Source organism: Drosophila kikkawai, chromosome X (genome assembly GCF_030179895.1).
Source record: "Drosophila kikkawai strain 14028-0561.14 chromosome X, DkikHiC1v2, whole genome shotgun sequence".
NCBI classification, from domain to species: domain Eukaryota; kingdom Metazoa; phylum Arthropoda; class Insecta; order Diptera; family Drosophilidae; genus Drosophila; species Drosophila kikkawai.
In genome coordinates this window covers 32307315-32323086 of record NC_091733.1, presented here as the reverse complement: position 1 = coordinate 32323086, position 15772 = coordinate 32307315, and the positions used below count along the sequence as shown (strand labels likewise).

Sequence of the window (15772 nt, the reverse complement as noted above, 5' to 3'; positions counted from 1 at the left end):
AAATCAGCCAGAAGTTGATATTTATACGAAATTTTGGCTGAACTTCCGCGCATTAAGAGGAGAGACTTAAAGGAGATGTTATGGTATTTAATTTTTGTTTAATAAATGTTTTAAATTTTTATTATGAATGTCCAATATCTTAAGAATATTTTGTAAAAGTTTCACATCGATCATAACAAAATTGACAAAATTATGCGGAGTTGAACAGAGGTCGTTAAAATATTGTCTTACTATATGGTATTTAATTCATTAACCTAACTTTAGCCATTGCGCCACAGCTAATTTTTTTGAAAAGTGACCCGTTTTGCAGCCTCTCCTTAAGGAAAGCTTATACCGGAAATATACGTATATTTCCTGCTTTAGTCTGTTGTTTGTGAAATGCCCAAAGGGAGTCCCATAACAATGCCATATAAAACAAATAAAATAATAAACAAAGCATTTCTCAACGTGTAGCTGGCAGGCATTCCGTATTTATCGTCCTGCCAAGCGCATCTCCTTTGCTGAATTAAGCGAAAAAGAAAAAGGGAAAGGCTTAAGAGAATGGAAACAGAGGGACTCCTGCTCATCTTCACCAGCTTTTTGTTCTAAAAAAGCTCTCCTGTCACCACTCAGGCCACTTAAAGTGTCTGCCAGGCTGTCAGTCAGTCAGTCTCCCTCCTACTCCCTACTCCCTAAGCGGGAGTGCACGTGCCACTGCAGCAGCAAGAGCCAAAAGGAGATGGTCTCCTCCATCTAGAGGCCCATCTTAAAATCAATAAAAGGCTCGGCAATTGCATTCCCTGACAACAAGCCGAAGCCACATTATCAGCAGGGCATACGTACATAGATAATCCCGTACATCCAAGGCCAGGCCACAAAGGCTGATGCCCAATGGGTCTTATCATTCGGATATCAACATTCCCGGCCAAATATACATATATACACATAATACAGTGGCTAACAAGGCATTAGGATTGCAACTACTTTTATAATAACTATTTTTAAAATAATTTTAGAAATTCTCCAAAGATCAATGATAAGTATAAGATAAGATGAGATATTCTTATTATTTTATTTTTATTTTATTAATTATTATTTATTATTAAGGTTTCGGATGGGGAAAAATAAATTTCTAATAAATATAGGTAAATAAACAAACGAGATTTTAAAGTTTTCAACATAATATATAGAGTAAAATAGTTTGTTATGTATTTAATTTGAATAAAAACTTATAATAATTTCATTTTTTTAAGATAGAAAGAAAGGAGCAGTTTTAATTTCCTAAAATATAATATATTAAACATGCATAAACATTTTTAATGTCTAAAATAACACAATTTCATGGAAAACAATTGTTATATGAGATCTCACTTATATAAATCAAAATAAAATATTTAAACTAAAACATATATTCATATATTGAGTTTAAAATACTATTTTATTCCCCACATTCTATAGAAAACTATTTCTACCATAGAGACAAGTCATTTAGGTTTTTTTATTCTTGGAAGCTAATAACTTAACCGCAGCTGTGGCGTATACACACATAAACACGCTGTTTGGAATGCCAAAAACAACAACAAAAACCCGGGAACAAGCAATATGCTAAGTGAAATGCCTTGAATGTCGGGTTTTTTGTTCTCCAACCAAAAAAAAAAAACAAAAAACAACACTCCCGCATAAATTCCTCAGGCTCTCGCTGAAAAGTATGCTACAAAAATTTCGGCCCAGAAATATATGCGCAGAAGGCACACACACACGCAAGTAAGTGTGTGTGTGTGTGTGTGTGTGTGTGTATGCGAAATGTGGATAAAAGGGGGAGGGACAAGGCTAAGCAGCAATGACACACACACACATACGCACACTCTCACTCCCCCACCGAATTTGTACGCTCTGGCGTACGCAACAAGGTCACTGGAAAAATCGTTAAGAACGAGCCAAAAAAAAAAAATAATAAAAATACACACGAAAACAATGTTATACACACATGTGTGTGTGTATTTTCTTTAACTTAAACTTACCTCTTAGTCCACTAATTATTGTTGCTTATTTCAGTTAATCAACGTTGCTTTCCCTTGCATTCTGCTTGACATTGTTCACTCTCTCCTTCTCTTGCTTTTCACTTGCCAAATTACCACTATTTTCTCTTATTTCTTATGTATCAAAGCGTGTGTTCTTTTTTAAACAAACAAAAAAAACAACAACAACAAGCTACGAAACATAGGTAACGCTTGAAATTAACAGTAACTGCCAGAGCTTTGTATTTTGGGCTCTAGATTCAGGATTCAGGAATTCAGGCACAGGCTCTGGCTCAGGCTCGGGCTCGATTTAGCTCTCGTGGTCAGTTGCAGGCTAAGGACTCTCTCTCTCTTGCCGCTCCTGTGCTGCGCCTTGGTGTGCCTCCTGCTTTTGCTCTGGCTGTGCTAGCTGCGCGCTGGCCGTGGTGTGACTGATTTTTGTAGTCGTCGCGCCAAGCAGCAAAACCAAAGGACGCCAGCCAACCGACCATACTCCACCACACCATGGCCACACCATGCCGCAGCAGCGAACCAGCCACACAGAGAGAAAAATATAGCCAAAATAATATCGGAGAGATTGATTTTTTATCATTGAAAGGATAAAAATCAAAAGAAAATAGTAAAAAAAATCGTAGCAAAACTATTAAAGAAAATTTGTTGCTAATTAGGAGAAATTGAATTATATAAGACTATTTCTCTCTGTGCCCTCCCTTTTTTATTTTAGAAATATCATTAAAAAAGGTTCTAAAAAATTTTTAAAAATATACAACAAAATTAGTTCAGCGTTCTTTATAATATTTTCTATGTACATCTCTCCCTGTGCACTCTATTTATATTTTAGAAATACCACTAAATAAGGTAAGCAAAAATTTTAAAAATATTTTATAAATTATAAAATATTATACAATTCATTCCGAAGTTTTCCTAATATTCTGTATTCTCTCTGTGCACTCCACCCCCAAGCCCCGTTCCTGCTGAGGCGCTACATCCCCGCACAGTCGCCACTGCAATACGCGTGGTGGTGTTGAAATTCCTACGCTCTGGGGGCTGGAAGTGGGCCGAGCCGAAAGGCAGCCCGAACAGCAGTCCATGCCGCACTTGTTGGATTCTTGTCCAAAGGCCGCCCACTGCGCATGTCCCGCTGAGCTGACGTCGCTGCCTATGTCGATGCCGCAGCGGTGTTGCCTGTTTAGGGGTATTTTTCACATAAAAGTTGGCTTTAGCTTTTTAGATATTAAATTAAAATAATTTTTAAGAAACTAATCTAATGGTTTTCTTTTCGAAATTTGTGCCGCTAGAATTCCCAAATGGTTCTGGCTTTGGGAATCCGCTTGTAAATTCTTGGAATAGGCTAAGAGCCACTAAAAATATATATAATTAATTTATAAAAATTAAAAAAATATAAAATTAACCAGTTTTCTATATTATATATCCAGCTAGATTCCAGTTAATATTATCGATATGAGAAGCTGACAGCACAGACTTGCTGCTGCCACGAGGAAAGTAACGTGCGCTCGGTGCGTATGCGTGATGATTGCCATGAATGTGGGAAGGTGACCGTGTGTTTCTGGTGGCCCTGGAGCGCGGAGTGGAGGCCACGGGGATTCGCGGAATTGGGGAATGACGGCGGGAATGGACTAAATGGAGCCCCAAATTAAATTACACATGCTGCAAAACAAAAAGTTGCAAAACCGTGTACATACTCGTGTAGCAGCCAGCAGTAATGCAGGTTTACAAACCAGAAAAGTGTTCTTAAAAACTTGCATAAGTTGGGATTTGTTTTTTGAAATGGGTCTTTAAAAAGGTCTTGAATTTAAGGCTGTGAAAAATTGTATAGGAATTAATTTTTAAAGAATAAACGTATATTTTTTTAAAATATTTTTCTGTTGATTTTCAGCAAAACAGTAACAGACTTTGGTTTGCTTTAAATATTAAAATATAAAAATATTAAAATATTCAATAAAATATTCAATTTAATTCCTTACATTACTTAGAAAGAAATTGTTTTTTTTTTAAAATTCCGGGAAACCACTGAAAACTCCCTGAAACCTCGAATTCCCCAGCTTCTCAGAACCCTCGGCCAGCATCGAATTAGGCCGCTTAATTCGAATTTAAAAGGTTCCACAGGTAGGCCAAGCATGAAAAGGCCACAAGGGCAAAAGTTGTAAGCAAATTAGGAAAACTTTGCAGGCCACTTAGGCCTGCCTCCCTACATAATGCATTATTCCACATGCGAGAGATACATTCACATAAACCGTTCTGGATATATTTATTGGACAGCCATTAAAACAAAGCTTTAAAATAAATGCACACGCACGCCTACAGTCAAACTGTAGGCCAAAGCCACAAACTGGCATTAAATGCTGGTTAACAAGGAGTGGAGCGAGCCAGCGCCATGTGCGCCAGGAGCTTAAAGTAATCGAGGAGCCGCTCAGAGCAACTGCCTCCTATAAATGCACATTTTTCGGGGGGGGGGGAGGATATGGCGGCAAATGGCCTGGCTCATTCGTAGAGTTCCACACAAAAAGAATCAAAAAAATATATACGTATATAGTGTCTAGATAAATGCATCGGGTGGGGGTGGGAACAGCCTCATCGTCGTCCACTACTGGAGCAGGAAGAGAGCGGGCTGCTCCAGATACTGCTTCCAGACGTTCGAGAAGCTGGCCATGGTCACACCATCGATCACACGATGATCGGCGGACCAGCTAACGCTCATCACATACGCCTTCACGACCTCGTCCTTGTCGTTGAAGCGCGGCACCGCCTTGGTCCTGCCCATGGCTCCGATGGCCACCTGGGGAGCCATGATGCAGGGGTGCGTGTAGGTGCCACCAATCTGAAACGAATTTGAAGCTGCAACTCAAATCTCAACGCAGGACTCTCGGGTTTACTTACAACACCAATGTTCGACAGCGAGAAGGTGCCGTCGGCAAAGTCCGTGGGCGTCAGGGAGCCAGTGCGTCCGCGCTCCACCAGAGCATTGAGATCCCTGGCTATCTCGATAATGTTCTTCGCCTGACAGTTCTTAATGTTTGGCACCACGAGACCCTGGGGCGTGTCAATGGCCACGCTTATGTTGTGGGCACCCCTGTAGATCAGCGACTCATTGGCCAGGTCCAAGGAGCTGTTCACAATGGGATACTTGGACAGGGCCACGCTGGCAGCCTTGATGCAGAACGGCATGAATGTGAGCTTCGGCACGCCGTTCTCCTTGGCCACCGCCTGCAGTTGGTCCCTGAACTGCATCAGCTGGGTCATGTCGATCTCGTCGCTGTACGCAAAGTGTGGGATTTTCTGGAGAGAAAAAATATATTAATAGCCCTTCCTGTAGGGTTTTTCATTCATAACCTACCAAGGATTCCGTCATGGACTTGAGCATGGCCTTGCGCACTCCCTTGAGCACCTCTACGCGATCAGCAGCGGCTGCCACAGGAGCCGGAGCAGGAGCCGGAGCAGGAGCAGCCGCAGGGGCAGGAGCTGCTGGCTTCTTGGCGTGCGCCAGCGTGGGATGTGGCACATTGGTGCCGGGCGGCACCTGCCCCAAATACTCCAATATATCCCCCTTGAGCACGCGTCCATTGCGGCCAGTGGCCGGCACCTTGGCCAGATCCAATTGGTTTTCCTTGGCCAGGCGACGAACCGCCGGCGTGGCGGGTATAATCACACGGCCGCCAGTTTCCGATTCCGACGGCTTTACACGCTCCGCTTCGCTGGCAGAACTCTCGGAGGAGGAGGATGAGGACGTGGTGTCCTCTGCGTCATCACCATCCTCTTCCAGCACATCAAAGTCCAGCAAGGGCTTGCCCACCAGCGCAATCTCATCGATGCTGTGATAGATCTTGGTTATCTTGCCATCGTAGCGACTGGTGATCGTCACCGAGGCCTTGTCCGACTGCACCTCGCAGAGATTGTCGAACTGCTCGACGGTGTCGCCCACCTTGACGAACCACTCCTTCACAGTCACCTCGCGGATGCCCTCGCCAATGTCGCTGAGGTTGAAGGAGACCCTCTTGTCCAGGCTGGAAGTCAAGTGCAGGCAGCGGCTTAGCTATTAAAATTAAGGAATTTTTAAACTGATCTTTGATACATAAACAACAACAAAACCTGCACAGATTAGAGAAGTTCAGAGCTGTCTCGCCCTCTCGCTCGCACTCGCGTTAGGTGTTTGTGAGATTACATAACACCCAGGCAAGCTTCGTTGTTGTTTTGTGTTTTTGGGGCAAAAGCTACTCACACTCGCCTGGGGGCGGGACATGCAATTCCTTAAGAGCCAGCCGGTAGCGCCATTCCGGAGCAGGTGGGTTGCCATTTGATGGGGACTTTGGGGGGGCCTGGAAATGCACAAGGAAAATGTCGCGGATCGGCTCGTATGTCCGGCGATCGAGCAGGTGTGTTGTGCGTGTGTTTGTGCCTGCAGGAACAGATGATTCTGGCAATCGATAGCAGCGATAACACGATCCGTAGGGCTAATTTAAGACGAATTTTAATACAAGTAATTAAGATTTGTTAAACTACAAATGTTCGATTTAAATTATACACAACATATTAATTACCAATTCTTAAATTACTTTAAATTTTAAAATTAAAATACCACAAACGGTGTGTCCATCCCTAGGGATCCAGCTGATCTAGGCAGCAGCATGTGCTTCTCGGTCTTTACCAACACTGCAGCCCAATTAAAGCAACGTGAACGCTGGCGAAATGGTGAGTTTTTTTACCTAAAAACTATATATATATACAATAAATCAATCTAATCGATTAAACTCTCATAAATACCAGACAAATCTGCGCAAGGAGCTAGAGAAATGCAAGCACCCCAACAGCCGCAAGACCAAGGCGCTGGGCAAGAAGGCACGTCGCCAGAACAACAAGCACAAGGTGCGCCTTGGCCATGCCATTAAAAGCAATATCACGGGCGAGAAGCTGAGCTGGTTCCTGGGCCAACTCGATGAGGACCGCACAGCACCACTCAGTCCGCAGGAGTTTGAGGATCTGATCGCTCTGTACTTCAAGCGCTTCGACGAGGAGCTTGAGCAGATCAACCTGAAGCAGTCGATTGGCAAGCACCGGGCCAACCAGCACGCCGCCCGCAAGGATGTGATCACAATTACATTGGAGAAGGAGCGCAGCGAGTACCGCACTGGCGGCCTGGAGCTGCTGAATCTCTGCGATCCCCTGAAGTTGAAAATGTTGCGCGATTGGGACGGCAGCGCGTTGAGTGTGCAGCACCTGAAACTGGACCTTGTCTCGCACAACATGCTGCAGCGGCTCAAGGAAACGCCAAAGGAGACCACAACGACAGGCGACCAAATGGAAGTGGCCTAGTAAACATTGAGCTAAATAAAATAATAAATCAAAATAAAAACAAAAATATTTTTGTTGACATTGCATTTCGATGTTAACCAACACTGTTGGTTTGTTTATCGATTGCTGGCAGCTCATATTAGAGTTGTCAGATTCTTTAAAAAAGAACAATCGTTTCAATTAAGAGAAATAATCTATTCTAATGGTAGAATGTCGCTTAATATTTCATTTATAATATAATTTAATGAATTTATGATATTTTTAAAGATGTATTGATGCACGATTTATCGATTAATACATTTATTACACATCAGACAGCCCGAAATTCCAGTCACCTGACAACCCTGTTTTGTGAACTTGAATTTTACTCTGTTTTGTGTGTGAATTGTGGTGAAATATTCGTCTAGAAACGTGAGTTTTATTACATAAACAAACAGCGCGAAAGGCGAAAGTGAAACTTCTGCCCTCCGTTGACTTGCAGCAGGACCACACACACACGCACATCTTTGCATCGTAACACAATGGGAGCCAGTACGTCCAAGGGAGTCGGAGTGGCCCAGGCAGCAGCCAGTCCCAGCATTCCGCCGGCCGAGCCAGTCGGTGCCGCCGGCGTCGCCGAGAAGCCCAAGTGCAAGGCCTGCTGCGCCTGCCCCGAGACCAAGCGGGCACGTGACGCCTGGTGAGTGTTCCTTCGGCATTGTGACGCAACCGAAAAGCTAATCCAATGTAACCCATCTTCCCCAGCATTGTGGAGAATGGCGAGGAGAACTGCACGTCGCTAATTGAGGCGCACAAGAAGTGCATGCGCGATGCCGGCTTCAATATCTAGACGGTAGTCGGAAGAGTCCCCAGTGCCAGAGACCTCCTCGATCCAATGCAACGCTCCTCCTCCTCCTCCTCCCATTGTTTTTGTTTCTGTTGTATCTCAAGCTAATTATAGAACTAAATTAATTGAAAAACCCAGAGCCCTATAAGTGTTGTTCTTGGGGAAAGGTCGTTATTCCTTCTGAAATTAGTTTGTTTTTAAATATTTCCCTTTGTTTGCTATCTTCAAAAGTTGCAATTTTGGTAATCAGTCATAAGCAGAGCTTGCAAATAACTGTTGACGGGGTTTTTCCTGTGCTCTCGTTGCGAGTAAAACCGAAAAAGATCATACTCTCTCGCTCTCGTTCAGAGCCAGGGAGTTTTGCTGTCTTCATTTCGGTTTTTTGTTGAACGCTTTTCGTTGAGCTCTTTTTGCTTCGGCCTTTCAATGAGCCGTGCGTAAAGAGCGGGACGAGAAACGTTCGCACACAGAGAGCCAGCAAAAGACCAAGGGACCGAACAGCTCAGCGCGAACGGTCTTCACCTTTGTTTGTTTTTTTTTTTATTTATTTATTTTTGTGAACAAGTGTCCATATAACAAAATGCTATTAAAAAGAATAGAAAAGTTTTAGACAATTTTGTTTTTAAATCGCAACTAAACGTTTAAGGATTTGCTTGCCTATGCGTGTGAATGTATTCCAATACATACGCAAAAGACTTTTGTTCACTGACCACGGTTCATGGGACAACCAAAACAAAACAGAATAGAAAAAAACGAGTTCGCTCTGAACGCGCGCGAGCTGATTCCAAGAACTCATGAACGGGTGCTCTCTGAGTCTTTTCGTAAAGAGTGAGAGAGAGACAGATATATGCAGACAACTAGAAACGGTCGACAGTTTTTTGCAAGCTCTGGTCATAAGACATTATATTTTTAGACAATATAAGGTCTTATCTTTGACGGTTTTTCTGCTGATTTCACACTCGGTTAATTTATTACAAATTCAAGGTACAAAGTGACTTCAAACTAGGGTTTTCCAGGCTTCCCTCTCCCCCTTTTTTCAGATAAAGCTTAGGGTACGCAGAGCAACTACTGCTGCCATGTAGAAGGTGATGCACAGCATGGTGGCAAAGGCTATGATCCTCGAGGGCTGTGGCACCGGATACACGGCATAGACCAGAGTGTGCACAATCCTGGCAACGCTGGCCACGCGGAACAGATTGCAGGCCACATCGGCATTCGGATTCGTGCTAATATAGATCAAGGACATGATAAAGTAGGGCAGGATGTTCTCCATATCATTGCGATGGGCCCTGCGTACACGCTCCACATGCGGATCATCAAACTGCACCTCCAGATTCTTAAAGAACAGATCCTCCTCGTTGGGGAAGATCTACAAAGAGCATATACACAGGCATTCGTTTAGAAACTGGTTTAATGATGACTAAAGGGCTTTACCTTGCGCCGCAGCGCCAGTGGAACGAGCCCCAGCAGCTGTGAATGGAATGGAATTGCGCTATTGGATGACCTTTGGAGCCAGTGCAGCGATGGCGTTAACCTACCTTATACCGGAAACGCTGCAGTGCCGTCAGCAGGGACATGAGCAGCATCTTTGCCACCAGCACCGTGGCCCAGAAGAGATAGCAACAGAACACCGGGTTGTCCAGGGTGAACAGCATCTCCTTGGATGGCGGCATCGCCTGACTGGTATTGGTACTGCTGGCTGGAGCGGACATTGTGATGATTGTGCGTGCTAGCGCTTCGAGGGGACTTGGGTGAGTGAGCTGAGCTAAGCGGAGAGGCTCTCCTAGCTGCCCAGAGCACATGTGGAGGCTGGCCAAACTGGTTATGAACTGCGACGGAGCGAATTGTTGCTGCTGTGCAGCTAGCACTTAAAATTAACCTAGCTGGGTATCCAAGACATATAAAAACACGAAGCAATAACAAGGCAAAACAAGTTCCTATGTATGAAGAGTAGCTATTTTAATGCAATGCAAATTCTATTTCAGTTAAAAATACTTTATTAACTTTGATTTATCCTCGAAAATAATGTAATATCTGAGGAAATGCTATGATTAAGGAGCTATCCTTCCCCTAAATGTATTTCACACAGCATACGAATACATAGCCCGCCTCGAAGCAGGTAATGGCAAAGGTGGTGAGAAAGGCCAATCCACGAGCCGGCTGAGGCACCGGAATCACCGCATAGACAACGGTGTGCAGCAGCCGGGCACTGGCTCCTATGCGGATGAGCAGGCGGGCTGTTAGGGGATTCGGTCCGGTGGCCACATATGCCAGTGACATCAGAATGAAGGGCAACACGTTCTCTAAATCGTTGCGATGGGCCCTGAAAGAGATTTAAATTGTATAAATTAATTAAAAGAAAATATTAACGAATATTTCCCCACATACCGCCTCACTCGCTCCACATTGGGATCCCCGAAGCGCACCTCCAGGCCTCCGCGCACATCCTCAGGATTGGCAAAGGTCTTTGTCTTCATGCGCTGTCGGGCGGTGAGCAGGGACATTATCAGCATCTTTAGTATCAAAAGACTGGTCCAGAACATGTAGCAGCCAAAGACGGGATTTGATTTGCTCAAAAGGATCAGCGAGAAGCCGGAACCCGATGAGGAATCGTAGTCCGAATTGGAGTCCACGGCAGGCGTAGACATGGTTACCATGGTTCCACTTTCCATGACGGTAAAGCACTTGCGTCAAACTCTCGCAGACAACTGCCTATGAGGGTCCTTTCGCCAATTGGTGGAAAGGAAATAGAGGCACAACAGGTGTCCGGGTTCCCTGAACTGACCTCATTTTTACACCATTATTATTTCATTATTTCGAGGAACGGGTGCCGGCTTCCTTACTTTTAAGGGCTATTCCGGGACATTTTTAAGTGGCTTGCAGATTATAATTAAGCTTACTTAGTTGGTAATAATGTATGAATAATTTAATTTAAAATTATTAGCTTTGAATCTATTTTTATAAGTAGATAGTGCGCCATCTGTTGGCTGATAGTTAAAGTACACCACAAAGTAAGCAGTGTCGTTAAGCAGTGCACCGATTGCTTAATTCTATTTTAAAAATAAAAACTAATTTTAATATATTATTTTTAAAATCAGTTTTGAACGGAATTAGACGGCTGACCATAACGATTTCACGCCTTCAATGCGTGAAGCAAGAACTATATTATCACTATCAGTCTCAGTCTCTCGGAAATCACTTGAATACATACACTTTAAAAGAATAAATATGTGCATATACATAAATATGTACATAAAGTATCTGTACCGACGATTGAAATCTATCATAACTAAGTCAAAAAAGCATTAATTTCAATTCGGAAAACTTTTCTATGCTAGTTTTTAATAGGGTAACAAATCTGCATACTAAATTTAATTTTTCAAGAGATCAAGATTTTTGACTTTTTGTATGACCATTTTTAAAACATAAAATCTAAAAAAATAAATTAAAAATTTTATTTTCTTTCGAACCTGGCTAGATCGACTCGCCTGGTGATGCTGATCAAGAATATATATAATTTATGGGGTCGGAAATGACTCCTTCACGAAATAAATTGTAAAAACCATCAATAGGACCTAAAATATTAGAATTTTCTGGAGGTGATAATTTTGTTTAAAATTTAATTTTAAAAATATCATAACCAAGTCAAAAAAGCCTCAAATTCAATTTGGTAAACTTTTCTATGCTAGTTTTTAATAGGCTAACAAATCTGCATACCAAATTTCATTTTTCAAGAGATCAAGATTTTTGACTTATTGTATGACCATTTTTAAAATATAAAATATAAAAAAATAAATTAAAAATTTTATTTTCTTTCGAACCTGGCTAGATCGACTCGCCTGGTGATGCTGATCAAGAATATATATAATTTATGGGGTCGGAAATGACTCCTTCACGAAATAAATTGTAAAAACCATCAATAGGACCTAAAATATTAGAATTTTCTGGAGGTGATAATTTTGTTTAAAATTTAATTTTAAAAATATCATAACCAAGTCAAAAAAGCCTCAAATTCAATTTGGTAAACTTTTCTATGCTAGTTTTTAATAGGCTAACAAATCTGCATACCAAATTTCATTTTTCAAGAGATCAAGATTTTTGACTTATTGTATGACCATTTTTAAAATATAAAATATAAAAAAATAAATTAAAAATTTTATTTTCTTTCGAACCTGGCTAGATCGACTCGCCTGGTGATGCTGATCAAGAATATATATAATTTATGGGGTCGGAAATGACTCCTTCACGAAATAAATTGTAAAAACCATCAATAGGACCTAAAATATTAGAATTTTCTGGAGGTGATAATTTTGTTTAAAATTTAATTTTAAAAATATCATAACCAAGTCAAAAAAGCCTCAAATTCAATTTGGTAAACTTTTCTATGCTAGTTTTTAATAGGCTAACAAATCTGCATACCAAATTTCATTTTTCAAGAGATCAAGATTTTTGACTTATTGTATGACCATTTTTAAAATATAAAATATAAAAAAATAAATTAAAAATTTTATTTTCTTTCGAACCTGGCTAGATCGACTCGCCTGGTGATGCTGATCAAGAATATATATAATTTATGGGGTCGGAAATCACTCCTTCACGAAATAAATTGTAAAAACCATCAATAGGACCTAAAATATTAGAATTTTCTGGAGGTGATAATTTTGTTTAAAATTTAATTTTAAAAATATCATAACCAAGTCAAAAAAGCCTCAAATTCAATTTGGTAAACTTTTCTATGCTAGTTTTTAATAGGTTAACAAATCTCCATACCAAATTTCATTTTTCAAGAGATCAAGATTTTTGACTTATTGTTATGACCATTTTTAAAATATAAAATATAAAAAAATAAATTAAAAATTTTATTTTCTTTCGAACCTGGCTAGATCGACTCGCCTGGTGATGCTGATCAAGAATATATATAATTTATGGGGTCGGAAATGACTCCTTCACGAAATAAATTGTAAAAACCATCAATAGGACCTAAAATATTAGAATTTTCTGGAGGTGATAATTTTGTTTAAAATTTAATTTTAAAAATATCATAACCAAGTCAAAAAAGCCTCAAATTCAATTTGGTAAACTTTTTTATGCTAGTTTTTAATAGGCTAACAAATCTGCATACCAAATTTCACTTTTCAAGAGATCAAGATTTTTGACTTATTGTATGACCATTTTTAAAATATAAAATATAAAAAAATAAATTAAAAATTTTATTTTCTTTCGAACCTGGCTAGATCGACTCGCCTGGTGATGCTGATCAAGAATATATATAATTTATGGGGTCGGAAATGACTCCTTCACGAAATAAATTGTAAAAACCATCAATAGGACCTAAAATATTAGAATTTTCTAGAGGTGATAATTTTGTTTAAAATTTAATTTTAAAAATATCATAACCAAGTCAAAAAAGCCTCAAATTCTATTTGGTAAACTTTTTTATGCTAGTTTTTAATAGGCTAACAAATCTGCATACCAAATTTCATTTTTCAAGAGATCATGATTTATGGGGTCGGAAATGACTCGTTTACTGCGTAGAATAGATTTAATACCCATGGAAGGGTATACAAATATATATGAAAACTTATCTTTATTCAGTTGTATATTCATTTCTACATTTTGTACAGTGTGTTTTGTTGATTTTCCAAAATTTACTTTTTATTTCTATTTTTGGGCCCTGCGAATCGGACGACTTTTGAGAGCAAACAAGCTTTGCACCCACTTTGCACCGACAATTGTGCGAAACACTTGTACTTGTACTTATTTATCTACGCGCGATGACGTACTCCTCGGTCTTGCCTAAATTTAGTCATAGAGTTCCATTTGATTCTGGTTTGCCTCCTGGTTCTTTTTTCTTTAACAAAACACACGCTCCAACGGCGACAACGAATTTTCTCAGCGACCAAGTCGGCGTCACAAGTCGTATGGGGATCCAAAGTCCAAACTCAACCAGACGACTTTTTGTCGGTGCTGTTCTGGTTCTTATTTTTTTCGTCTTCTTTGCGGTTTTGCCCCATGACGAATACGCAGAGGCCCCCAGTACCATCATTATTATCATATATAATTTGTTAATCAATTAAAAATATGAAATATATATTCTTTGTTTTTTTTTTTTTTTTCATGCCGCAAATAAGTCATTTACAAATTTTATAAGGATAGGCTATAGAAATTCCATAAGTTTATAAATAAAATTATTTCTAGTATTTCGCAAGCAACCTCTGGGGAAATATGTAAGATATTTTCGCAACTTCCTTGATAGTTTCCTCATGAAATTTATATCTATAACAATGTTATTACATCTGACACAACCTACACTGAAAGTTCAGAAGGCCAGAAGCTGCAAAAGCCAAGTTTCATGAGGCTCAACCCCCAGTAACTCGGGTTCAAGTAACCCAGGCGTAGTGAATTTTGTAAATTAATTTCCAGCTAACCAGAAACACTTATTAAACTCCTAAGGAATGCAGACTAAACCTATCGTGGAATGATTTTCAAAAATATAATCAAACTCTTGAGTTGGACTCCAGAGCGATCTGAACCCCGTGTGTCACTAGATTGCGATAAGGCATGGCGAACTTTGTTTAATAAGTGGCTTAAAGGCTTATACCTCATAACGATAACTGGCGACAATTATAAAACAAAGGCATTAAATGAATGGGGCAGAGTATAAAAAAAAAATTATCGCCTTATCAGCGCCGTCCCATCCAGAGCAGCGACTAAAAAGTAAATAAAAACTTAATGAAATCAGCCACCGACTCATTCGCCTTTCACATGTGTTTGTACATACTATATATTTCGAGGAACTCACTCACTCACGCCTCGGACTCAAAGTCCGTCTATATGTCATCGTTACCTGAATGTGTTTCCTCCCTCTATATATAGATCATGCCCATAGGCCTTTCAAGAAGTGCTCCCTAGATGCGATCTCGGGACAGTATGTCCAAAACCCAATGGAACTCTAGGCTCGACAATTCGGGAAAATACCCGCACAGACGGACAGACCCGATAACACACCGAGCCATACATATATACTGGATGCCATGACGGGGCCTAGCCTCTGACTATAGTCTCTCTTCACAGTAGGTCTTGGGTCTACGTGTGACTGTTGATCGGATTATTTCAATATTGTTTGATTTCTGTCGGCTGATGAAATCAGAAAGCAACACGACATGATCTTATTAATCATCCAGTTAAGAGATGAGTTCTCCTCAAGCAGAAAATGTAAACTATTAATACAAAACCTTAGGGTGTTGGGGATCCTATAACCTTAGCAAAACTATTATTTCTTAAGGCCTATCATATATTTTTTATTATTATTATTTGCTATCGAAATCAAATAAAGTGATTTCCTTCGTCTAATGTTATAAAATCATTGAGATACTGCGATTTCAAAGTCCCCCTATAGAACGCCGGAAAAGAAGGTGCCCGGTTACAACGTTTATTTACAATTTACGGCGATATCGGTGATTGGAGGAGCTACCGGTACCAGACGATTTGGCGATAAGCACCTGGCCCCTCTTGGTTACAACATAAACAATCGCTGTGACGACATGTCTGGACTTTGGTCTAGGTGTAGCCTTCTAAATCTCGAGGGCTTGGTTAATATGCGCATTTATGGTTTGGGCTATCGTCTGGCGGCGGCTTAAGC

General features: G+C 40.5%; 5 protein-coding genes across 8 annotated transcripts; 2 read left to right on the top strand and 3 right to left on the bottom strand.

Annotated features, from left to right (window-relative positions):
- Positions 1–4237: 4237 nt before the first annotated feature.
- Dbct (Dihydrolipoamide branched chain transacylase E2) lies at positions 4238–6429 on the bottom strand. The gene is made up of 4 exons (XM_017161837.3): positions 6235–6429; positions 5353–6048; positions 4896–5294; positions 4238–4836 (listed from the first exon to the last, which is right to left on the bottom strand). The coding sequence occupies exons 1-4, from the start codon at positions 6307–6309 to the stop codon at positions 4603–4605; spliced, it is 1404 nt and encodes a 467-aa protein (XP_017017326.1). The 5' UTR covers positions 6310–6429; the 3' UTR covers positions 4238–4602.
- A 157-nt stretch (positions 6430–6586) lies between these two features.
- On the top strand, positions 6587–7371 carry LOC108071161 (translation machinery-associated protein 16 homolog). The gene is made up of 2 exons (XM_017161844.3): positions 6587–6704; positions 6780–7371. The coding sequence occupies exons 1-2, from the start codon at positions 6702–6704 to the stop codon at positions 7323–7325; spliced, it is 549 nt and encodes a 182-aa protein (XP_017017333.1). The 5' UTR covers positions 6587–6701; the 3' UTR covers positions 7326–7371.
- A 195-nt stretch (positions 7372–7566) lies between these two features.
- Cox17 (Cytochrome c oxidase copper chaperone COX17) lies at positions 7567–8269 on the top strand. 3 transcript variants are annotated; one of them, XM_017161853.3, is made up of 3 exons: positions 7567–7715; positions 7786–7983; positions 8049–8269. In XM_017161853.3, exons 2-3 carry the CDS (start codon positions 7826–7828, stop codon positions 8131–8133), a joined length of 243 nt encoding a protein of 80 aa, XP_017017342.1. In that variant the 5' UTR covers positions 7567–7715; positions 7786–7825; the 3' UTR covers positions 8134–8269. The 3 variants fall into 3 exon arrangements, with proteins under 3 accessions (XP_017017342.1, XP_017017348.1, XP_070144178.1); XM_017161859.3 differs by having other exon boundaries at positions 7642–7715; positions 7789–7983; XM_070288077.1 differs by lacking the exon at positions 7567–7715 and having other exon boundaries at positions 7722–7983.
- Positions 8270–9069: 800 nt separating this feature from the next.
- Positions 9070–9935, bottom strand: LOC108070818 (microsomal glutathione S-transferase 1). 2 transcript variants are annotated; one of them, XM_017161428.3, is made up of 3 exons: positions 9669–9935; positions 9565–9600; positions 9070–9499 (listed from the first exon to the last, which is right to left on the bottom strand). In XM_017161428.3, exons 1-3 carry the CDS (start codon positions 9930–9932, stop codon positions 9167–9169), a joined length of 633 nt encoding a protein of 210 aa, XP_017016917.2. In that variant the 5' UTR covers positions 9933–9935; the 3' UTR covers positions 9070–9166. The 2 variants fall into 2 exon arrangements, with proteins under 2 accessions (XP_017016917.2, XP_017016925.2); XM_017161436.3 differs by lacking the exon at positions 9565–9600 and having other exon boundaries at positions 9669–9932.
- Positions 9936–10200: 265 nt separating this feature from the next.
- LOC108070852 (microsomal glutathione S-transferase 1) lies at positions 10201–10848 on the bottom strand. The gene is made up of 2 exons (XM_017161486.2): positions 10519–10848; positions 10201–10453 (listed from the first exon to the last, which is right to left on the bottom strand). Exons 1-2 carry the CDS (start codon positions 10800–10802, stop codon positions 10201–10203), a joined length of 537 nt encoding a protein of 178 aa, XP_017016975.1. The 5' UTR covers positions 10803–10848.
- Between the last annotated feature and the right edge of the window lie 4924 nt (positions 10849–15772).

Excerpts from the sequence above, each read along its gene's own strand:
- Cox17 (XM_017161853.3), top strand. The coding sequence starts at position 7,826 with ATGGGAGCCAGTACGTCCAAGGGAGTCGGAGTGGCCCAGGCAGCAGCC. Across the intron at positions 7,984-8,048 it reads AAGCGGGCACGTGACGCCTG|CATTGTGGAGAATGGCGAGG; the intron begins GTGAGTGTTCCT and ends CATCTTCCCCAG.
- LOC108070852 (XM_017161486.2), bottom strand. The coding sequence starts at position 10,802 with ATGGAAAGTGGAACCATGGTAACCATGTCTACGCCTGCCGTGGACTCC. Across the intron at positions 10,454-10,518 it reads AATGTGGAGCGAGTGAGGCG|GGCCCATCGCAACGATTTAG; the intron begins GTATGTGGGGAA and ends AATCTCTTTCAG.
- LOC108070818 (XM_017161428.3), bottom strand. The coding sequence starts at position 9,932 with ATGTGCTCTGGGCAGCTAGGAGAGCCTCTCCGCTTAGCTCAGCTCACT. Across the intron at positions 9,601-9,668 it reads TGCAGCGTTTCCGGTATAAG|CTGCTGGGGCTCGTTCCACT; the intron begins GTAGGTTAACGC and ends TTCCATTCACAG. Across the intron at positions 9,500-9,564 it reads CACTGGCGCTGCGGCGCAAG|ATCTTCCCCAACGAGGAGGA; the intron begins GTAAAGCCCTTT and ends TGCTCTTTGTAG.
- Dbct (XM_017161837.3), bottom strand. The coding sequence starts at position 6,309 with ATGGCAACCCACCTGCTCCGGAATGGCGCTACCGGCTGGCTCTTAAGG. Across the intron at positions 5,295-5,352 it reads AGTCCATGACGGAATCCTTG|AAAATCCCACACTTTGCGTA; the intron begins GTAGGTTATGAA and ends TTTTCTCTCCAG. Across the intron at positions 4,837-4,895 it reads CGCTGTCGAACATTGGTGTT|ATTGGTGGCACCTACACGCA; the intron begins GTAAGTAAACCC and ends AATTCGTTTCAG.